Below are 24,718 nucleotides of genomic sequence, written 5' to 3'. Positions count from 1 at the left end.
AAACATTAACAAACCCTTAAGAATCTGTAGGACAATATTAAGCAATCTAACAGAAGTGTAATTGGAGTCCCAGAAAGAAAGGAGAAAGATGTGAGGTTGAAAAAAAAATATGAAGAAATAATGGTTCAACATTTTCCAAATTTGATGAAAATTAAGAGCCCACAGACCCAAGAACTTCGATGAACCACAAGCAGGATGAAAGAAAAAAAAAAATCTTACAAGGCACGTTATAATTAAATTGCTTTAAAAAAATTTTTATGAAGAGAAAATCTTAAAAGTGCCCAGAAAAAAATACATGTTACAACATATGACATGATATGACATGACATTACAAATAAGAATGACTGAAGACTGTCAGAATAATGTACACCAGACTCCAAAGAATGATATATTTTAAAGTGTTGAAAAAATCTGTCAACATTAATTATATCCATAAAAAATATCCTTCAAATGAAAGGAAATAAAGACTTTTGTAGACAAGAGCTGAGGGACTCTGTCACTGGCAGATCCACACTAGAAGAAATATAAGAAGTTCTTCAGATTGAAAAAAAATTATACCAGATGGAAAGATGGATCTACACAAAGGAGTGAAGAGGCTTAGAAATGGTAAGTATGTGGTAAGTACAAAAATTCTCTTGCTTCCTCATTTTTTAAAGATAACTGAGTGTTACAGCAAAAATAATATGAAAGTAGTGTGTTTTTTATAGAGAGAAGTCAAATGTATGACACCAATACAACAAACTACAAAAGGGTAAATGAATGTATACTGTTGAAAGATTTTTATGTGATATATAAACAGGTATAATGTTATTTGAAGGTATCAATATATTGCAGTAAGTTAAAGATGCAACTGAAACTGTATAGCAACCATTTAAAAGAGACAGACCTAAGAGGTCAGTAGTGGAGATAAATAAGAATACTAAAAAATGCTTAATTCGGGCTTCCCTGGTGGCGCAGTGGTTGAGGGTCCGCCTGCCAATGCAGGGGACACGGGTTCGTGCCCTGGTCCGGGAGGATCCCACATCCCACGGAGCGGCTAGGCCCATGAGGCATGGCTGCTGAGCCTGTGCGCCCGGAGCCTGTGCTCCGCAACGGGAGAGGCCACAGCAGTGAAAGGCCTGTGTACCGCAAAAAAAAAAAAAAAAAAAAAAAAAAAAAAAAAAAAAAAAAAAAAGCTTAATTAATCTAATGCATGGTAGGAAAGCAGAAAAAAGATAGAAAGAACAGATTGGACGAATAGAAAACAAATAGCAAAATGGTAAATTTATACCTACTCAAATTGTTTATCATAAAGAATGTAAACATTTGTTAACACTCCACTTAAAAGGCAGAGACTGTCAGATTAGATAAAAAGAGAAGGCCTACCTTATGCTGTCTATGAGAGAGTTTGACTATAAAGATACAGACAAGTTAAAAGCAAAAGGATGGAGCATATATCCAGAGACAACTCTAATTCAAAAAGATACATGCATCCCAGTGTTCATAGCACCATTATTTACAACAGCAAAGACATGGAAGCAACCTAAATGCCCAGATGTAAGGATAAAGATGTGGTATATATACACAATGAAATATTACTCAGCCATAAAAAAGAAAGAAATAATGCCATTTGCAGCAACATGGATGTACCCAGAGATTATTAAGTGAAGTAAGTCGGACAAACAAATATCATATTTCACTTACATGTGGAATCTAAAAAATGATACAAATGAACTTATTCATAAAACAGAAATAGACTCACAGACACAGAAAACAACCTTAGGGTTATGAAAGGGAGTTGGGGGGGACATAAATTAGGAGTTTGGGATTAACATACACACACTATATGTATATATTTTATATATATATATAAATAAAACAGATAAAAACAACAAGGACCTACTGTATAGCACAGGGAACTATATTCTGTATCTTATAATAACCTAAATGGAAAACAATCTGAAAAAGTATATAAAACTGAATCACTTTACTGTACACCTGAAACTAACACATTGTAAATTAACTATACTTCAATTTTTTAAAAAGTTTAAAAATAAAAAAGCAAAAGGATGGAAAGATAACATTAAAAACTCTAACCATAAAAAAAACTAAAATGACTTTATTAATATCATGCAAACTAGACATGAAAATAAGGAAAGTTATCAGGGACAAAGACTGGCACTTCATAATGATAAGGGGTCAAATGATTAGGAAAAAAACAATCTTAAGTCTATAAATACTCAATAACAGAGCTTCAAAATACATGAAGCAAAACTGACAGAACTCCAAGGAGAAATATAAAAGTCCACAAATGTAATTGGAAATTTTGATACTGTTCTCTTAATAAATGATAGAACAAGTAGACAGAAAATCAATAAGGATATAGAAGACTTTAACAACGCTATCTAACAACTTAATCTAACTGGCATTTAGAGAACATTACAACTAACAACAGCAGAACACACATTCTTTTCAGGTACACATGTAACACTGAGCAAAATAGACTCTATGGTCTTTCACAAAACAAGTCTTCTTACATTTAGAAGAATTGAAACAACAAAAATTAAAGTTAAAAAGAAACAAGGAATATAAATCAATACCCAAAAGAAATCTGTAAAATAACGCATATTTGGAAATTAAAAGATGCACTTCTAAACAACCCATGGATAAAAAAAAAAAAACACACAAGAGAAATTAGAAATAATTAAAGAAAAATTAAAACACACCATAACAAAATTTGCAGAGTATATATATTATATATTAATAATTATATATATAATTAAATACCTAAAGGGCATTTATTGTTTTAAATACTTACATTAAAATAGATGAGAAGCAGGTTTCCAGGGTGTGGGGCCTCCGCGACAGCCTCCACATGGCCTGGCTTCTCAGGTGGCTGCTCCACGGGCTCCTGGCCGCCATCACCGCCCTCTTGCTTGCCGTAGCCTCTTGGTTCATGCAGCCCAGGGGGCCCAGATCTCCTTCCTCAACGTAGCGTTCTTCGGCTTCCAGCGCTGGACCCTGCACAGATTCAGATCTTATCTCCACTTTGTACACTCCCAGGCAGTAATAGCCGGGGTCATAGTAAAGACCTGTGGGTGGAGGCTGCGGGAATGGCACGCAGTGGAAGCCCTGTGCCTCCAGGAGCTCTGCTACTTGCGAACAAAAACAAGGAATTGGGTTGAAGTCGAGGCAGGTGCTCTTTCTGGTGCCTGATACGGGTTACAACGTCTCCGCAGTGTTCCATGCCTACGTGCTTTGCCTTGGACGATTGCTATTGGCTTTCCTTTTACCGCTAGTCGTGGGTGTGGGCGGGCTTGCTTAGGCGCGCAGGCTCTGGGGCGTGACCAAAAAATAGGTGCACTCTGGGAAAGCAGGGAGGGTGCTGGCGGAATGGCAGCTCTGGTTTACAGTTCAGCTCACTAATCCCTACTCGAGTACAATAGCTGACCTGAGGAAGGGGCTGTACTGGGTTATGCAAGCTGATTTTGAGAGGGGAGGGGGGAGGGAGAGCCGAAGACCTCACACTAACCACAGGAGCCCTTGTGGAAATGTTTGGAGACGATCACATGGTCCAACCTTTCGTATTTGGCAGTCGGTACAGGCCACGGGCTAATAATTAAGCTGAAATGATGAACTATGGTGCTTCTTGCTTTCAGTTTCTGCAGAACCCACCATGCTCTCTGGAGGAGCGGGATCTGGGGCTGGATTTGCAAAGCATTCTGGGTCAGATAAACTCTGTAAGAAACTCAATCCACCCCTTCAGAAAGTTCGAGCACTCCAGATTTTTAGTAATGAATTCACATCAGAGTGCATGTGTAGATCGCTGCCCAGAGCTTAGTTCATCCAAAAACGCTTGCATTGCACAGACTCGGGACATCACAGTGGAGTCTGCATCCTACGCTGTGCTCCACCCCAGCGTCTCTGGTTGTAGGTCTTCCACACAAGCTTAGGTGGTCCTCTGCTGGGCTCCTGCTGTGAACCCAGGTGAGTTTCCGCCTTTCCCCCTCCCCCTCCCTTTTTCTAAAAATAGCATCCTGATCTGCTCAGAAAAAAATTAAATTGTATTTATTGTCAAATAAAAGAGATCCAGGCCACATTGAGGGCTCTGGTTCTCCCTTCAAGATGTGTTTTGTAGATGCTCTGGGAGGTGTTCATATCCCAGATATTGAAAATAGCTTCTCATAATGGGCCCTATGCTTGGTACCATACATGATTTATCCTGTTTTTACTGCGGTAAACACCATTGTCTTCAGCATCATTTTATGAAAGAAATTAAACCATTTTGGTGAGATCATGGGGTTTAGGCACCTCACCTATTGTGCCTAATGGATAAAACCTGCCTCATGTTTCTGGAGGATGGCTAAGAAATCAGCTAAAACATGGTGACTGATCAATTTAATTTTAAGAAGAAAGCCGTCAATAGATGGCAATCCCACAGCCTGTCTGGCTTTAACCAAGATATTTCCTCCTCAGACTGGCTCTTGCTGGATTGTGCAGGCCTCCTCATCTCTTGACTAGATTCTCTGTGATGACTTTTGGCCTTGGATCAGTTATAACATGAGAGACTTACAAGGATTTTCCTTAAAAAAAAAAAAGAGAGAGTTCTAAAATCAGTCATCTAAACTTCAACCTTAAAAAACTAAAAAGGAAGGTAGATTGAGTCCAAGGTATATAAGAGAGCAAAATAATAAATATATGTATGGAAGTCAATAACATAGAAGTTGAACAAACAATACAGAAAATTCAAGGAAACCAAAAGCTGGTTCTTTGAAAAGGCAGTACAATTGATAAACCTCTAACTAGGTGAGTAAGAAAAAAACGAAAGAAAGAGAAAAGGCAAAAATTATCAATATGAGAAATGAGGGGATTCAGAAGAGCCAACAGACATTAAAAAGATGATAAGAGTATGAGCAACTTTATACCATATTAGATAGAAAGAACAAATTTCTTAAAAGTCAAAAATTAGCAAACCAACAAAAATAAGAAAAAAGAGAGAAAACCTTAATAACCCTATATAGTCAATGAATTACATTTATTTTTTAAAATTTTTTTTCAAAAAAAACCTTTCCACAAAGAAAACTCCAAGTCCAGATGGCTTCACTGGTGAATTATATTAAATACTTAAGAAAGGAAAAAAATACACATTTTACACAAATCCTTTCCAAAAATAGAGAAGGGAACAATTCCCAACTCTTTTCACAAGGCCAGCATTAACCTAATACCAAAACTAAACAAACTTTCCACAAAATAAAATAAATAAATACAAATAAATTTTCCTCGTGAACATAGATGCAAAAATACTTAACAAAATGTTAACATATCAGCCATATATAAAAAGGACAATACACCCTAATAAACACCAAAGTGGAGTTTATCTCAGAAATGAAAGGTTGTTTTAACATTCAAACAACAATGTAATCAGCCATATTCACACGTGAAGAAAAAGATCTGATCATCTCAACAGATGCAGAAAAAGCACTTAAGATTAGACACCCATTCACGATAAAACCTCTCAGCAAACTAGGAATGAACTAATTCCATCAATCTCATAATGAGCATCTTTAAGAAACCTACAGCTAGTACCACAATTTATATTGAAAGATTAAATGCTTCCCCCAGACTAAGAAGGCAATGTTGTGGGTTCCCACAGTTTCTATTCAATATTGTGTTAGAGGTTCCTAGCCCCTGCAACAGTGCAAGAAAAACAATAAAATTATCCATATTGGAAATGAAGTCGTAAAATTTTCTTTATTCTTAGACAAACTGTTAGTGAATATAGACTATCTTAAGCACTCTATTTTTTTAAAAAAAGGCTACTAGGAATGATAAGTGAATTTAGCAATATTACAGGATACAAAAGATGATATACAAAAATCAATTTTATGTTTAAATAACAATTTAAAACCAAAATTAAGAAAAAATATTTATGATAGAATGAAATAAAATGAAATATTTAGGGATAAATTTAACAAAATATGTGCAAGACCTGTACACTAAAAACTATAAAACATTATTGAGAGAAATTTTTAAATGTCTAAGTAAATGAAGAAACATTCCATGTTCAGGGATTAGAATTCTCAATATTATTGAAATGTCATTCCCCCCAAACTCATCTATAGAGTCAATACAATTACAAACAAAATTGGAAATTAACAAAACTAATTCTAAAATGTATATAGAAATGTAAAAGATCTAGAATAGCCAAATTTTGTAAAAGAACAGCACTGGAGTACTTCCACTCTATGATTTCAAGATAATTCAAAACTACAGTAATCAAGATAGTATGTTATTGGCATAAAGTACACATATAGATTAATGGAACAGAATAGGCAATAAAGAGATAGAACCATTATGTTACCCACATTGCCAATTTATTTTCACAAAGGTGCCATGATAATTCATTGGGGAAAGGAAATCCAACAAATGGTGCTGGAACAACTGATATGTTTGGAAAAAAATAAACTTTGACCCTTTCTTTCACACCTTACACCAAAAATAACTCAAAATGGATCATAAACCTAAACATAAAAGCTAAAACTATAAAACTTCTAAAGGAAAACATGAAAGAAAATATGTTTGTGACCTTAGGGTAGGCAATGTTTTCTTACATAGAAAACATGAAAACCATAAAAGACAAAGCTGTTAAAATGAACTTAATTAAAATTAAAATATTTTGCTCTTAAAAGAGCAGATTGGGGAGGAAAGCCACAGACAAGGAGAAAATGTTTGTATCCAGAATATATAAAGAATTCTTACAACTGAATACTAAGACAACCCAATTTTTTAAATGGGCAAAATATTTTAATAGGCATATCACAAAAATTACACAAATGTCTGATGAGCACATGAAAAGATGCTCAACATCATCAGTCATCAGGGAACTGCAACATAAAACCACAGTTAGATACCACTACACACCCACTAGAACAGCTAAGATTTAAAAGACTTACAATAATGAGTATCGATGAGGATATGGAGCAACTGAAAGTCTCATATATTACTGGTAGAAATTGAAAATGATACAAGAGTGTTTTTAAAACACTTGGGACATTTCTTATAAAGTTAATCTTATAGTTATCATGTGACCCAACAATTCCACACCTAGGTAATTACCCAAGAAAAAGGAAAATATATCTCTACATAAAAACCTGTGCATGTATGTTCAAAGAAGCTTAATCCATAATAGCCAAAAACTGAAAACAACCCAAACATTCAAATATCCAAATAAATGGGTAAGCAAATTGTGATCTATCCATCCCATGCAATACTAATCCACAATGAAAAGGAAGTAATTACTGTTACATACAACAACATGGAAAACTTTCAAAAATATTCTGTTGAACTAAAGAAACAGAGCAAAGAATGCATGCTATTTGTTTCCATTTATATGAAATTCTACATAAGGCAGGAGTATAGTGATAGTAGATTAATGTGATAGGCAATAATGGCAAAGGGGCCTAAAGGTACATTTTGGGATGATGGAAAAAGTCCATATTTTAATTGTGGTGGTAAAACAGGTGGTGTGTACATACTGAAACTAAGTGTATTCTTTAAAATGGTGTACCTTAACATATGTAAATTAAGTCTCAATAAAGTTGATTTAAAATACCAGAGATTAAATTTGTGGACTATAATAAAGCAATGCGTTGAGGAAAATTTACATCTTTTTTTAAATTGAAGTATAGTTGATTTACAATGTTGGGTTAGTTTCTTGTGTGCAGCAAAGTGATTCAGTTATACATATATATTCTTTTTCATATTCCTTTCCATTATGGTTTGAAAATATACATCTTTGAATGCTTACATTAGATAGAAGAAATGATAAGATTAATGATATAAGCTTCCAAGTTAAGAAGTTAGAAAAAGAATAAGGAAGGAAGGAAAGGAAGGAAGGAAGGGAGGGAGGGAGAAGGAAATGATAAAGAGCAGAATTTATTGAAATAGCAAAGAAAGAAACAAAATTGAGAATCAACAAAGCCAAAAGTTTGTTCTTTGAAAAGAATAGTAGAAATAGACAAACTTCTAACTATGCAGCTCATTAGTCATATGTGGCTATTTAAATGTAAATACGTATTAATTAAAATTAAATACCATTAATGTAGTTCCTCAGTCACACTAGCTACATTTCAAGTGTTCAGTAGCCACATCTGGCTAGTGGCAGCCTCACTGGACAGAGCAGAATAGAGCATTTCCATCATTGCTAAAAGTTCTTTTGGACAGCACTATTCAAACAAGCCTGACCACAGAAAAGAGAAAACACGTACAAGGTCTCTGCCCTCAAATGTTTGTTCTCATGAGTGAAAAAGACAAATTACACAAGAATTTATAATATGATAAAATTATAATACACTCCAATGATATAGGGAACTACATATCAGGAAGCCCAAACTTGCATCACCCTAGAGGCCTTCTTAGAGGAAGTTATTTTTAAGATAAGTATGAGTTAGCCAGAAAAAGAGCTACAAAGAGAACATGCTTGGCTAGAAGCCCTAACCCTTTGGAGACAAAAGGTGATGTTACCAAGCACAACTGCCCATCCCAAACTGGATGTCTAACCACCTAAATTTCAATTCTACCCAACAAACATTGATTTGATATTTAAAGGGAAAAATAGAGGGTTGGAAAGGATCTTGACAGAATGGATACAGTGCTAAAAACACATCTCCTTACCATGTTAATGAACAGGAGTAGGCAGAAAGAAAATGATGTGTTTATCAAAAGCTTGCTACTTCCTCTTGACCACCTATACCCATTGCCAACCATGCTTCTCCCATGGAGATGACTGTGCCTGACAAGTTCTAGGTATAGCAAGGAGGATGGTTTGGATGGACAAGAGTGATGAAAAGACAAAGTCACATGTAAGAATGCAACATCCATTTACCCTCAGCACTACCTCTCAATGGGCTATGGAGCCCTGGGTAGATGGGAGTCAGAAAAGCAGATATTGTTACTTCTCTTCCTTCTCAGGAAACTGGAAGATGGTTCACACTTTCCAAAATTCAGTTAATTAGTGAACAAATATGTAGTGACACTTCTGACTCTGGAGATATAATGATGAACAAGAGATTCTTTCTGACTTTAGAAAATACAAGGGAAAGTATATGGTGCCATAAAAAGGGTCCCCAGTCTACCCTTGGGAGGTCAGGGCAGGCTTCCATGAGAAAAATGCTTCCATTATATCCATACACCATCTAATGATATGTGATACCTTATTTCCTTTAAGAAACCTGGTAAGGGGAGAATTACCTGCCTACATAGGAAAAGAAGCATTGGTGTGGAGGTCAAATCTGTCACAGTCCAAGTAAAGTCAGGTTTCCCAGGCACTGATGCGGTCTCCTACCAGGGTGCCTTGTGATAAAAACAAACATGTTGTTGACAAGGCCAGGGTTGAGTGCAAGATTCATCCAACCCATAAATCTTGAAAAACCAAGAAGCACAAGGTCAGCCAGGCCCTGATCTGCCCTGCTGCTTTGTTGAAATTTTCCTGGCCAATCATCAGCTCCCAGAGATGGAGCCCAAGCCAAAAAAATATGGGTCCCAGGAGCACAGCATTGAAATTAAAGGCAGAGTTTGTCCACATCTGACCCAAGCAAGGAGGCTGAAGAAGGGAATATGAAATGTGCAATGTAAACCCAAGCTGGCTTCTTAACTAGAAGGAATGGAGGGAGATGAATGAATGGATGAATTAATAGAAAGAAGAGCAGAGGGCAGAGAACAGCATGTGTAACAGAAAACCTCTGAGGTAGAAGGGAAAATGAGCCTTGTGTGGGCAAAGGGTTGGGAAATGTCTCTGGTTAGAAATAAGCCAAGTGCACCTCCCTGGAGTTGACCACATGACATTTATCTCCAGTTTTCAACCAAAACCAAGATCGTGCCATCACGGTTGAAAAAGCCTAAAATTCAAAGGAAACATTTCCACTGCTCTGGGGAAGTCCATGCTAACTCTACCCTGACCTGAAGGATGATCACCTACTTTCAGGACAGGGACTAAGAAAGGTCTTTCATGGGGAAAGATAAAAACTGAGACCAAAGCAACCACGACCACAACAAAAAGAGAGAGATAAAGAGACACTTAGAAATGAACACCCACTTGCTTTCATATAAACAAGTTGAGTCAAAGTGGTGTTGCAGTGATAGATCCTATATTGTAGCCAAGATGCCCCAGAACTAAACAAATACAGTGGTTTTCCTTTCCTCCCAACAATATGATTTTTGCAGCCTCTACCTTGTGGGGAAGGGGTGAGAAAAAAGTTCTAAACTACATAAAGATTTACTTAATGTATATAGTTCAGTCGACTGATTTCTGTTTTGTTTTGAATTTACTTCACTTGAGCAGGCCTGAGTTGCAATGGTGAAGTAAAGAGATGGTTTTTGGCACCTCAGGAATATTCCACCTCTTTTCCTCATCCGTCCCCTTTGCAGTCTCCTTCCCTACTCCTCATGCTAATGGAGAGCTCCCACAGCCTCTTCAAGCCCTGCTCCACCAGTCATTTACAAAGGGCTTTGGCAAGCATCCTTTTTGTTATTTGTACTACAACCCTGTGAAAAAGTCACCCAAGATATCATTTTTGCCATTTTACAAATGAGACAACTGAAAACAAAGAAGTAACATGACTCATATAGTAAGTGGCAGAGTTCTAATAAGAACCCAGGTCTTTTAACTTAAGCCTCAGAGTTTCTTCAAGCAGATCACACTGGATAAATAAAATGAATTTTATGTCAAAAAAAACCATGCTGAAACCTAGTAGCTATATAACTAGTACCTAAAAGTAATGCTTCTATACTAACAACTATGCAAGATACATCCCCAGCTGGTTCAAATATTCCTCTTACATATGTGAAATCAAAAACCCAAGTCAGGGCTTCCCTGGTGGCGCAGTGGTCGAGAGTCTGCCTGCCGATGCAGGGGACACGGGTTCGTGCTCTGGTCCGGGAAGGTCCCACATGCCGCGGAGCGGCTGGGCCCATGAGCCATGGCCGCTGAGCCTGAGCGTCTGGAGCCTGTGCTCCGTAACGGGAGAGGCCACAGCGGTGAGAGGCCCGCGTACCGCAAAAAAAAAAAAACAAAAACACGAGTCACTTGGATAAATGAATGAACTATATAATGTCACTTACTTAATAATAGTTTTGGAGGACTGTAGTGCGTGCTGCTCTAGGCCACCCAGATCCCTGCATTCAGAATTGAAGCACATTGGTCATTCCCCCAGCTTCTTTGAGTATTGGCAGTAGCTGACAGCACTTAGCTGACTCATCCTCTGGGAAATGCCCTCACTAAATGCATGAAAGTTGCCTTGCTCGTGGTCATGCCCCACTGGGAGAGCCAACCTGCATCCATTGACTAGCGAATGAGCAGTAAAGGCCCAGTTCCCTTGCCTCAAGGTGAGAAGATTCTAAGGGACCACCCTGGCTTTAGAGTTACCCAAGGATCTTGTGAGGCCTTTGTTGTGATGGTTCCACATTTCAACTCTTCCCTATGTTCAATCCTACTTCCTTCATCCCCACACAAATGTTGCTTTTGAGAATACCCTGCACACAAATGCCAGTCACCTGTATAAGTTTTCCAGTGGAAGCCTATCTAAGATAAGCACGGTGAGACAGGCCCTGTGAGCTGCCTTGAAAGGACTTGGCCTAGTGAGGGAGGCAAAGAAGCAATAGGGTATAGGGAGGTAAGTATACAGTAGAGGGTGGTAAGTCTACAATGAAGCAATATATCCTGGGGATAGAGTTGGGATGGGGGGTAATAAATTTTAGGCACAGAAAATAGCATATTTCCTCATATTTTTAATTATAAAAGATAGATGTCTTTGTTCTTGTCTCATTATACTGGTTTTGATGGCCAAGAAGGCTATGGTAATCCATTTGGGAGAGTAATGTCATGCAGATATGAGGAGAAAATGCCAAAGGACTAGCTTGACAAGATCAAGGCTTGACATTTACATGATTTCAGGGAACTGAGGGTTTTTTCTATTTCCTTGAAATGTTTTTCTACTGGTTTAGAACAGCCTAACTCTTAAATTCTACCATGTTTTATCAAAAGATTCACAGCAGGTAACTCATAAGTACTTTCTGTATTGACTGTTGGATTATGATCCCGGAATAAAGGCGTTTTGGGGGGCGATGCATAACAATGATTTTGCAGAAATAATCTAAATTTGTAATCATGAATGCAGAGTTTATCTGTTTCTCAGACTGTGACGACTAGATAAATTGGAATTCCAGCATGCCCCCAAAGCATGTAGGGGTGGAGGAATGTGAGGAATAGGGGAGTACAGAGTTGGTGCTGAGGGGCTCCTTAACTATAAAGACTAAGTGATTTTTAAACCCATCTTCCAAAATCCTCAAATGGCTGAAATTACTTTTAGGCTGGTTTCTCCCAATCTCTGGAAAGCAAATCTTTTTGATTTGTTTTATGAGCTCAATAAATCACTAGGCTCTATTGATTTTTTTATGGCTGCTCAATATAATCCCTTAGCTCCTCCAAAATAAGTGATGTTGATGAGAGATAGATAGATACATAGATAGTTAGATAGGTAGACAGATAGATAAAATAAAAGCTGACATTGATCTTTAACATCTCTGGAGAAGACCAAGCAACCCCAGAGTCCTTTATCTTTAGCCCAACCATACTGGGGGTTTCTCCAGCCAGGAACTTCCTATGAGAAAGAGGATCGGAGAAGAATATCAGAGGCAGAAATCCTTAGTCATTCAGAGAAGACATGAAAGATAGTATCTCCCACTGGTGTTAAGATTACACTTTATCAGCCTTTAGAGAACTCAAAGGCCCCTGGGGCACTTTGTTATCATGGAGGGATTTTCTTAGGGTAGGGACTTCCCCAAGAGTCTCTGTCAAGTTTCCCTCTCTGTAGTTGCCAAAAGCCAACGTCTTAATGTACAAGTGAATTGTATTTTGTTGATTGTTGGATGTGTGAAGCTACAGGCATTAATTCAAATATAAGTCAGTGGAATTTTTTTCTACCCTTTACTTTCAGGTGGAGAAAAACTTGTCCCACCCGCCACAAAAAAAAAGAAAAACAAAATCAACATAATTTCTAGTGTGCTGAGATGGGTAAACAGTCAATCCAAACTGCTATAATTTTTGTGATCAATTTCTAAATTTTTACTATGAAGTGATCCTATTTTGGAAGAGGCAGCATGGTGTATTAAAATCAATGGTCAACGTGACCTTGAGCAAGTTACATAGGCCACTGAGCTTCAGGTACTTTTATTGACCAGGTGGGGATTCTAATGTTGATATCACTGCAGTTCTTTTGAAGAGCAAATGAACTGGTTTTGAAACACGTTGATTCATGTGCTTAACAGATGACAGCCCATCTTGTTATTGTAGTTTTGCTCACTCCAAATACTCACTGCAAAAAATTCAGTCATTAAAGAAAAAAATTTGAGAAGTTTCTTGAAGCCTAAATCAAATCCCTTTATATATGAAACAGTACTATAGGATGAGTTGAATTCTACAGTTACTTTCAACTCAGGCTTTCTATGATTCAGTTTTAACTAGCATATGAACAAAGCAGATAGAGAAACTTTTATTTTTATATAGAACTTTAACAAATATGCTTTGATAAAAAATTAGGTGAATCAGAATACCACATTTCCCCAGCATTTTGACTAATACAAATGTGACCAAACATTGGTCTTAAAGTGTTTGAAACTAAAAGGAGTAACAAGAAAATTAAAGATTTTACAATATCACAAAATATCCCTTTATCATAAATGTCATTATAGCCCTTATCTGAAAAATGGGGTAATAATGTAATTAATTGGGTTGTTGTGAGGATTCCACTTTTAGTTTTTTAGTTTTTAAATTTTTATTATTTTTTTCGCCACGCCACATGGCATGTGGGGTCTACGTTCCCTGACCAGGGATTGAACCGGTGCCGCCTGCAGTGGAAGCACAGTCTTAAACACTGGACCATCAAGGTAGTCCCTCCACTTTTAAATAAATGTAAATCATTAAGCCTAAGTACCTGGCATGTAATATGAGCAAAATGAAGAGTAGCTATTAGTATTAGCTATTATAGCAAAAGCATTTCCAAACACTCCCTGATCTTTGTATGAATGGCTCCTTCGTTCATTGATTAATTCATTCACCCAATATCTACTGAACACGTTGTTTGCTGGGCACTGGTCCAGTCACTGGGAATGGGGACACAATGGTGAAGGCAAAGTCCCTGCTCTATTTGAAGTCTCAGTTCTACTGTCATCTCCTTCCAGAGCCCTCCTCCATCACTCAGTCTAGGTCACACCTCCCCGTCCACCACCACCACCACACTGTCACCCCTGCAGGTCACTAGGCTTTATTTGATTCAAAAATGCTTATGACTACCCAAAACTCTCTTGTTCATTTATTTGCTTACTCACTTCTTTCCTGTTTGCCCTCCGCTCGCTCCACCCCAACCCCCACAGAACGTACACTCCGTAAAGGCGGGGACCATGACTTCTCATTTACCACTGTGTTCCCTGCACAGTGCTGGCTATTACTCACTCAGTGCTCCCATAATTCAACCCAACTTTAATAGCAAAATTCCAGAGAAGAAAATCATTTGAGCAATTCATTTGCTTTTCTTTGTAGATTAGGTTGATGTGTGGAATTTATAAAGAAAAGCTAGAAGAGTCAAGGTCATTTAACTTACATGAGAGAAATAAACTTTAAAAATGGACTTTGATAGTCTAGAAGCCTGGGTTCTAGTGCTGTGAGACCATGTGGAAGTCACAGCCTCTCCAACCATGTCCTTGTCTGTAAAATGGAAAGGATCATGTCCACTCTGACAAACCCACTCGTAGGGCTCTCATGTGGCAAGATACAAACATAGCTAGCATTAGGACCCTAGCCTTTACAACATGGTTTAACATGCATTTGCCCAGCTGACTCTTACAAAAGTGACCCTTTGAAGTACAGAAGGGAGGGGCTATTTTCATTCTGTTTTACTGAAGAAGATACTAATATTAGAGAGTTCTTTTGAGTCTGTTAAGAAAAGAAGCAAGGAAAAGAGAAGTGTACTATAACGGTAGATACATGTCACTATACCTTTGTCCAACCCTATAGAATGTACAACACCAAGAGTGAACCACAATGAAAACTATGGACTTTGGGTGATAATCATGTGTCAGTGTGTCAGTTAATCAAATGTAAAAAATATTCCACTCTGGTGAGGGATTTTGATAATGGCGTATGCATGTGTGTGGGCAGGAGGTATATGGGAAACCTCTGTATCTTCCTCTCAATTTTACCGTGAACCTAAACCTTCTCTGAAAAAATAAAGTCTTTTTTCAAAAAATGGTAAATGAAAAGAGAGAGAGAGAAGTGGCTGGGGTCAAGTGGGGAGAGAAAGGTCAAGCAGCATCTTTGCAAGATGCTATTGTTCATCACACTCCCACTTTTGTTATCTCCTGTGATCCTTTCAGTCACTCTCATCTGATTTTATAGATGGGGAAACTGAAGTGCAGATAATTAAGGTAATGGTTGGTTTACCCACAAGTAGTCTACTGGTAAATAAAGATGACAGGTTGAGAAGCCAGTTCCTCCAACCTCAAACCCCACACATTTCATTTGCACCACGTTGCTTCCAAGGAAAGATCAAGGGCAAGAAATTTGGCAAAAGAGAAACATGCTATGAAAGGAAAATTAAAATCACCAATCGTTTTTAAACAAAGAAGGATTATCAACTCTTTTTTCTTTTCCCAGATTTAACTGAACTCTGGGTTGGGAATGTATATGGAGTAACATGAGGATTAGCTATGAGGAAGAATTTAATAACAGAGACAGTGATTGAGCCACTAATGAGGTTATGAGGGATACCCTTGGAATATAGCTTTAAGATGCAATTAAACCCTAACATCGAAACTTCCATCATTCCAGGACAAGTTGAATGAGAATCTCTGTGAAGACAAAGGGACGGATGTTAATTTAAGGTTCCTAGCTGTCATCCTTGATCTTTATAAAATGGAACTATCTTTTTAATGTAAAAGATATGTTTTTACACATTTTTTAAAATTCAGAAGTGAATAATATAGGAAGTACTCCACAAACTCCACTCAGAAGCCCCTTCCCCAGAGACAATCATCCTTAACAATTTGATATTGTGCCTTCTACACTGTATTTATTTTACCTAAATGTGATCATTCTCTACATACTGTTCTCTAACCGTTTTTTTCCACTCCATATGATAGACAATGTTCCAGGTGAAAAGATAAATCTACCTTTTTCTTTTCAATAGTGGACATACCATAATTATTATTTTCTTTTTATTGAAGAATTTAATACTGTAATATTTTCAGAAGAAAGACAGATCATTTCACCAATTTCTTTTCATTCTCCTGTCCAGTTTTAACTACCCACAGAGTTTCAGTTGTTCCTACTTTCTAAGTGTGAAAACAGTCATTTCTTTTTTCCCCAGAAGCTTTGGTCACTTGGTCCACTAATTCCGTGTATGTAAGAAATATAGACATGAAATAAGTATTCATTTCTAGAACAAAAAATTCTCCAGGTAAAGGTTATGGTATTTTCTGCTTCCCAGAGAACCTGTGAAAAATAAAATCTTTAATGCATGGGATTCAAAATTAATATCCCATGGCCAGAGAAGTGACCACAATCTCACATCACAGCAGTACTTAAGAGTTCTTATAAACCAAGTAAAGGAGTTGAGATTTTATTCTGAAGGCAATGGGAATTAATGGGGCATGAATGCATTTTTAACTGGGGAAGAGCAGGATCAGATAACTGACACAGGAAGATCTCACTAGCTAAAGATAAAGGTTTAGAATGGGGAAAATCCAGGGGCAAGGAGACCCAGTTACTCATGAATGACAAGGCTTTGTTAAGGTATTGTAACTGAAAAACCAGCCTGAACTGACCCTGTCCTGTTCCTCACCAGAACTAAGTTGTTTTTCAGAGACAACAGAGCAAAACTAAATCATGCAGCCAACAAATGCACAGAGGAGAAAATTTTGCCTTTAAATAACACCAGGAACTAAAGTTTCTCCCCCACCATGGAACCAAAAGACCAGAACATGAATAGAACCCGAATGCCAGAATCCTTTCAGAAGCGAAGGGGTTTTTGTCCAGGAAGCTCCCGTGCTGAAGCCTCTTTACCATATCTTACCATACATGGCCAAGTCCTGAAGCCCTCCAGTTGAACCCTGCCCCATACCAACCAGTGCTTCCACATACCAACCCATTCTACCTTAACTCATAAGAATTTGATTGAACCCCAGATCAGGGAAACAGGCTGAGAGCCTTGCCTCCTGTCTTCTTGCCAGTCGCCTTCTCACTAAAGCGTTTTCTTTTCTCAGAAGTCAGTGTCATAGTATTGGCTTCTATGTGCATTGGGCAGAGAGCCCCATGCTTAGTAACAGTATTAAGTATTATACCTTATTCATACTTTACCTTTATTTTACTTTTTTAAAATACTACTTTACTTATTTTATTATGATATTAAGTATTGTTGAGGCAAGTTGATTCTGAGCCTTGATATAATTACTGCTGACAGAAATATTGTAGGCGAGCAAAACTTGACACCCCAAAATGTCTCTCTGGTATGTGGATTATTTCAAACTGAAAACAATCAAGGCCCAAAAGATTCAGGAAGAAACTTTGATCTTCCCGCTTCAAACTGCCTGAAGATAGTAGATAGAAGCCTTGTTCCAGGAAGGGAGCTGTCACAACAGATAATTATAGTATGAACTAGGTTTGTAAACAGGGATGAACCTAGCAAAGTCTGTTTGTTAAAATTCCTCTGTGTCCCATTGTCTCTGCATGGCCCAGCAAACATTTGTTTACCAAACATTTGCTTTTCCATCTCCACTCAATGGCCTTCCTCCCCTGTGAAGTCCTAAACTCCTACCCGCAACGTCTTCTTTTGTCTTTAGCTGAAGATGATGTTTAAGGTAAGGGTTTCAACCTTTTTAGCAAGTTATTTAATTTTTCTGGGTCTCTCCCATGTATACATGTTTTTCAACTTTTGTGTGATTTTCTCCTGTTAATCTGTCTCATGTCAATTTAATTCTTAGGCCAGCCAGAAGAACTGAGAAGCGTAGTGGAAAATTTCTTCCTCCCCAACAGTATAAATACAAACTCTGGCCTCTCCTTCTAAAATGTCCCTTGCCCTCAGTAAATTGCCAAAGATACCAACCTCCACTTCCAAGAGGGCTTAATTATATGGCTGTAGGCTGGAAGCCTGTTTCTCATCACATGAACCTCTCTCTCCAGAGGGCTGCTTGAGTGTCCTCATGACACGGAAGCTAGCTTCCTCCAGAGCAAGCAATCCAAGAGAGAAGGCAAGAAGGAAGCCATGTGCTTTACATCCTGGTGCCAGAAGTCACACAATGTCATACATACCTTATTCATTTCATTAGAAGTAAGTCAGTTAGTCCATCCCACACTCAATGGAAGAGGAGTAAGTGCCATCTCTTGAAGAGAGGAATGTCGGGCTTCCCTGGTGGTGCAGTGGTTGAGAGTCCGCCTACCGATGCAGGAGACACTGGTTCGTGCCCCGGTCTGGGCGGATACCACATGCCGCAGAGCCGCTAGGCCGGTGAGCCATGGCTGCTGGGCCTGCGCATCCGGAGCCTGTGCTCTGCAACGGGAGAGGCCACAGCAGTGAGAGGCCCGTGTATCGCAAAAGAGAGAATGTCAAATAATTTTTGGACCTATTTAAAAACCCCAAGAGGAGTCTAGTTTCAAATCCAGATTGATACACATGAGAGTCAGAGGCTTAGGGGACTGTGAGACGTAATTCTCCAGGAATTCACAAAAGCAAATGGGAGTTCTTTAGACTTTCACAGTCCATAGAACTGGGAGGATTCAGTTTAGTTTATCTAGACATCTGAGAGGCAGGGAGGCCAAATGATATTTCAGTTATACTATTAACCTCCCCATGTTATCAAATGTGTTACTGAGAGCATGAGATCTAATTCTTTCCTGTTAATTCTCAAAATTATGAAAACATCCAAAGTATTTCATTATTTCCACATATCCCAATTTTTAATTCCAACTGAAATCTGGCATCTATGTTAACACTCAGGGAGTGTTCTGCTCTTTCTGGGAAGGATTAGACATATGTTAGTTGGAGAAGGTGAACCTTTAAAATGAGCCTTTGAGTGCCTGGATCCCCTTTTCTCTTCAGGCTTTTGTCAAAGGCAGGTTTAGCTCATGCGTGTGGGTATGTGTGTGTTTGCTTGAAATTAGACTGAGAAATTACATTGTTTAACCAGTTTATTGTACCAGTTGGACACTGTAGGGTAAAGGCAGGAATAAATTTTACTTTTTATCACCACTACCCCCCTTTAAATGCTCTATTATTAATTCACGTATCCTCCCTTCAGTGAAATCTCAATCAGATCTCATAGCTTTTCCAATCACCCTCAGATAATAAAATATTACTCTATTTTGTCTAGTCTAAGATGAACATATTTTTCCATTTTAATATCTCATCTCTGAATCTCAAAGTCATCTTGTAATCATAACTGGAAGGGATTTTTTCCCCATGTTATATAAAATAATGGAACATCTTATAATCAATAGCATCTTAGACTCAGTGAAATTTAATAATCTCTTTTTCCAGGTATAAGTCAGTATAATAATCAAACTCCTAATCTCATCCAATTTAAAACTTCTCTCTTCTCTGATCTCTAGCCTACTTTAGGCTTGGAAGCCTATAATGGAAGAAGATGGGGATGGTTAGAATCATCTTCAACTCTTATTCTACCTTCTTCTTGACTCCCTAGCTGATGCTTTGGGACCTTTCAGGGATTGGAGTGAGGAGATTGAAAAGAAGTAAAAGTAAATATAGTATTATTTCACAGTACAGTTATACTCTGGTATAGGTATTCTCTCTGTGAGGGATGTTCTAAATGTCAATTCTTTCTTTCTTGGAGTGGTTTTGTGGCTTTTTCAGAGACAACTTCCATCATTGGGGATCTCTAACCTACAGTTCGTTTGACGTACACTATGCCTCCTCTTACAACTTCCCCTTTAGCCACTGGTTTCTGTGGCCCACCCCTCCATTGGATTTACTCCTCTTGTGTGGAGTCCCATTCATAACAACCCAATACATTCCTACCTCGGGGGCCTCATGGGTTCATGGGAAATTCAAACATCCTTTGTCACACCAGATGCTAGAAGTTGTGGTGGATTCCGACAGAGCCCTTTTCCCTCACTTTGCTCCTAGTCAACAGAGCTCAGGCCACTGACTCTCACCTTTAAACTCTGTAGTTGTGAGTCAGATGCCAGTCCTTGCATGGAACATGTGAAAAACTCTCCAAATGGTTCTCTAGAAGCATCATCACTGGGTCTGAGAACAGTATCTCATTAATTGCCTCTTGGAATGGTCAGTCTTAGGCAACTTCACTTCTGTTTCAGGTTTCATCATCAACTTCAGGACAAACACACTCACACATAAAATGCTAAAAAAGAAAAAAGGTTTATTTATTTTTTTCTACATGTCATAGTGCTTTTTATTTTCTATTTAATGTCACTTTACATATACAAAAATTTAAATTTTTAGCATGAATTTTACCATTATCTTTATAGTGTACATAGCTAGTTTTATTTTTTTGTTGAATTATAGTTAATTTACAATATTGTGTTAATTTCAAGTGGACAGCAAGGTGATTCAGTTATACATATAAATATAAAATTTTATTAAATCAATTAATTCTCTACTTTTTCCCCCAAAATGCGGAGAAACTGCTCACAATAAAAGATATAACAATAGGCTGAGATACAGTGACTATCTACTTTATGCTGGCTCCTTTATGTTACGGTTGATATATTGAGAAAGACAAAACATCACTAATGTAGTATGCCTGCCAAGAATGCATAACCCAAATTTAATCATGAGGAATAGCAGACAGAGACTCAGAATATAGAAATCAAAACACACTATCAGAGACGGCTTAAAGATGGCGGAAGAGTAAGACGCGGAGATCTCCTTCCTCCTCACAGAGACATCAGAAATACATCTACACGTGGAACTTCTCCTATAGAACACCCACCGAACGCTGGCAGAAGACCTCAGACCTCCCTAAAGGCAAGAAACTCCCCACGTACCTGGGTAGGGCAAAAGAAAAAAGAATAAACAGAGACAAAGAATAGGGACGGGACCTACACCAGTGGGAAGGAGCCGTGAAGGAGGAAAGACTCCCACACACTAGAAGCCCCTTCGCGGGCGGAGACTGCGGGTGCCGGAGGGGGAAGCTCCGGAGCCGCGGAGGAGAGCGCAGCCACAGGGTGCGGAGGGCAAAGCCCAGAGATTCCCGCAGAGGATCGGTGCCAACCAGCACTCACCAGCCCGAGAGGCTTGTCTGCTCCCCCGCTGGGGCGGGCGGGGCCGGGAGCTGAGGCTCGGGCTTCAGTCGGATCCCAGGGAAAGGTCTGGAGTTGGCAGAGTGAAAACAGCCTGAAGGGGTTAGTGCACCACGGCTGGCCGGGAGGGAGTCCGGTTGAAGTCTGGAGCTGCCGAAGAGGCAAAAGACCTTTTCTTCCCTCTTTGCCTCCTGGTGCGCAAGGAGAGGGGATTAAGCGCGCAGCTTAAAGGAGCCCCAGAAACGGGCGCGGAGCTACCGAAGAGACAAGAGACTTTTTCTTGCCTCTTTGCTTCCTCGGGCGCGAGGAGAGAGGATTAGGAGCACCGTGTAAAGGAGCTCCAGAAACGGGCGCGAGCTGCGGCTGTCGGCACAGACAGTAGAGACGGGTGTGGGACGCTAAGGTTGCTGCTGCCACCACCAAGAGGCCTGTGTGTGAACACAGGTCACTCTCCACACCGGCCCTCCCGGGAGCCCGTGCAGCCCGCCACTGCCGGGGTCCCGGGATTCAGGGACAGCTTCCCCGGGAAAACACGCGGGGCGCCTCGGGCTGGTGCAAAGTCACGTCGGCCTCTGCCGCCGCGGACTAGCCCCGCACCCGTGCCACTCCCTCCCCCCAGCCTGAGTGAGCCGGAGCCCTCGAATCAACTGCTCCTTTAACATCGTCCTGTCTGAGCGAAGGGCAGACGCCCTCAGACGACCTACGCGCAGAGGCGGGACCAAGTCCAAAGCTGAACCCCGGGAGCTGTGCGACCAGAGAGGAGAGGGGGAGGTCTCTCCCAGGAGCCTCAGAAGCGGCGGATTAAAGCTCCACAAACAACTTTAAGTGCCCTGCATGTGTGGAAAACCTGAATAGACAACGAATCATTCCAAGTTGAGGAGGTGGACTTTGGGAGCAAGATATACTATTATTTTCCCGTTTTTTTCTTTTTGTGAGTGTATGTGTGTGCTGCTGTATGAGATTTTGTCTGTATAGCTTTGCTTTCACCATTTGTCCTAGGGTTAGACCGACCCGTTTTTCTGGTTTTTTTTTTAATAGAAATTTTTCTTAATAATTATTTTTTATTTTAATAACTATACTTTATCCTACTTTGTCTTCTCCCTTTCTTTCTTCCTTTCTTCCTTCCTTTCTTCCCTCCTTCCCTCCTTTCTTCCTTCCTTCCCCCCTTCTTTCCTCCCTTCCTTCCTCCCTTCCTCTCTTCCTTCCTCCCTTTCTTCCTCTCCACCTTCCTTCCTTCCTTTCTTGCTTTCTTCCTTCCTTCATTTCTTCCTTCCTTTCTTCCTTCCTTCCCTCCCTCCCTCCTTCCTTCCTTCCTTCCTTTCTGTTTTTTCTCCCTTTTATTTTGAGCCGTGTGGATTAAAGGCTCTTGGTGCCCCAGCCAGGCACCAGGGCTATGTCTCTGAGGTGGGAGAACCAACCTCAAGACACTAGTCCACAAGAGACCTCCCAGCTCCACGTAATATCGGACGGCGAAAATCTGCCAGAGATCTCCATCTCAACACCAAGACCCAGATTCACTCAAGGACCAGCAATGAACAGTGCTGGACACCCTATCCCCAACAAAGAGCAAGACAGCTCTACAGCCCCATCCATTAGCAGAGAGGCTGCCTAAAATCATAATAAGGCTACCAACATCCCCAAACACACCACCAGATGTGGACCTGCCCACCAGAAAGACAAAATCCAGCCTCATCCACCAGAACAGAGGCACTAGTCCCCCCAACCAGGGAACCTACTCAACACACTGAACCAACCTTAGCCACTGGGGACAGCCACCAAAAACAACGGGAACTACGAACCTGCAGCGTGCAAAAAGGAGACCCCAAACACAGTAAGATAAGCGAAAGGAGAAGACAGAAAAACACACAACAGATGAAGGAGCAAGATAAAAACACACCAGACCTAACAAATGAAGAGGAAATAGGCAGTCTACCTGAAAAAGAATTCAGAATAATGATAGTAAAGATGATTCAAAATATTGGAAATAGAACAGACAAATTGCAAGAAACAGTTAACAAGGACCTAGAAGAAATAAAGAGGAAGCAAGAAACGATGAGCAACACAATAAATGAAATGAAAAATACTCTAGATGGGATCAATAGCAGAATAACTGAGGCAGAAGGACGGATAAGTGACCTGGAAGATAAAATAGTGGAAATAACTACTGCAGAGCAGAAGAAAGAAAAATGAATGAAAAGAACTGAGGACAGTCTCAGAGACCTCTGGGACAACATGAAACGCACCAACATTCGAATTATAGGGGTCCCAGAAGAAGAAGAGAAAAAGAAAGGGACTGAGAAAATATTTGAAGCGATTATAGTTGAAAACTTCTCTAATATAGGAAATGAAATAGTCAATCAAGTCCAGGAAGCACAGAGAGTCCCATACAGGATAAACCCAAAGAGAAACACGCCAAGACACATAATAATCAAACTGTCAAAAATTAAATACAAAGAAAACATATTAAAAGCAGCAAGGGAAAAACAACAAATAACACACAAGGGAATCCCCATAAGGTTAACAGATGATCTTTCAGAATGAACTCTGCAGGGCAGAAGGGAGTGGCAGGACATATTTAAAGTGATGAAGGAAAAAAACCTACAACCAAGACGACTCTACCCAGCAAGGATCTCATTCAGATTTGATGGAGAAATTAAAACCTTTACAGACAAGCAAAAGCTGAGAGAGTTCAGCACCACCAAACCAGCTTTACAACAAATCCTAAAAGAAATTCTCTAGGCAAGAAACACAAGAGAAGGAAAAGACCTACAAGAACAACCCGAAACAATTAAGCAAATGGTAATAGGAACATACATATCGATAATTACCTTAAATGTAAATGGATTAAATGCTCCCACCAAAAGACACAGACTGGCTGAATGGATACAAAAACAAGACCCATATATATGCTGTCTACAAGAGACCCACTTCAAACCTAGGGACACTTACAGACTGAAAGTGAGGGGATGGAAAAAGATATTCCATGCAAATGGAAATCAGAAGAAAGCTGGAGTAGCAATTCTCATATCAGACAAAATAGACTTTAAAATAAAGACTATTACAAGAGACAAAGAAGGACACTACAAAATGATCAAGGGATCGATCCATGAAGAAAATATAACAATTGTAAATATTTATGCACCCAACATAGGAGCACCTCAATACATAAGGCAAATACTAACAGCCTTAAAAGGGGAAATCGACAGTAACACAATCATAGTAGGGGACTTTAACACCCCACTTTCACCAATGGACAGATCATCCAAAATGAAAATAAATAAGGAAACACAAGCTTTAAATGATACATTACACAAGATGGACTTAACTGATATTTATAGGACATTCCATCCAAAAATAACAGAATACACATTTTTCTCAAGTGCCCATGGAACATTCTCCAGGATCAATCATATA

At 39.3% G+C, this 24,718-nt stretch overlaps 2 protein-coding genes across 2 annotated transcripts in view; both read right to left on the bottom strand.

The window, feature by feature from the left end:
- The window catches only part of TNFSF4 (TNF superfamily member 4), a 129,024-nt gene extending 110,490 nt beyond the window's left edge, over positions 1-18,534 (bottom strand). Inside the window, exon 1 of the mRNA XM_067031498.1 lies at positions 18,338-18,534. Coding sequence (XP_066887599.1) covers positions 18,338-18,346 — 9 coding nt within the window. The 5' untranslated portion in view covers positions 18,347-18,534. The remainder of the gene's footprint in view (positions 1-18,337) is intronic.
- The window catches only part of TNFSF18 (TNF superfamily member 18), a 422,847-nt gene that overhangs the window by 239,268 nt on the left and 158,861 nt on the right, over positions 1-24,718 (bottom strand). The gene's annotated exons all lie outside the window — the stretch shown is intronic.

This window comes from Kogia breviceps, chromosome 1 (genome assembly GCF_026419965.1).
Source record: "Kogia breviceps isolate mKogBre1 chromosome 1, mKogBre1 haplotype 1, whole genome shotgun sequence".
In the NCBI taxonomy this organism is placed as follows: domain Eukaryota; kingdom Metazoa; phylum Chordata; class Mammalia; order Artiodactyla; family Physeteridae; genus Kogia; species Kogia breviceps.
The sequence above is the reverse complement of the archived record's forward strand: the minus strand, read 5'-3'. Positions and strand labels throughout refer to the sequence as shown.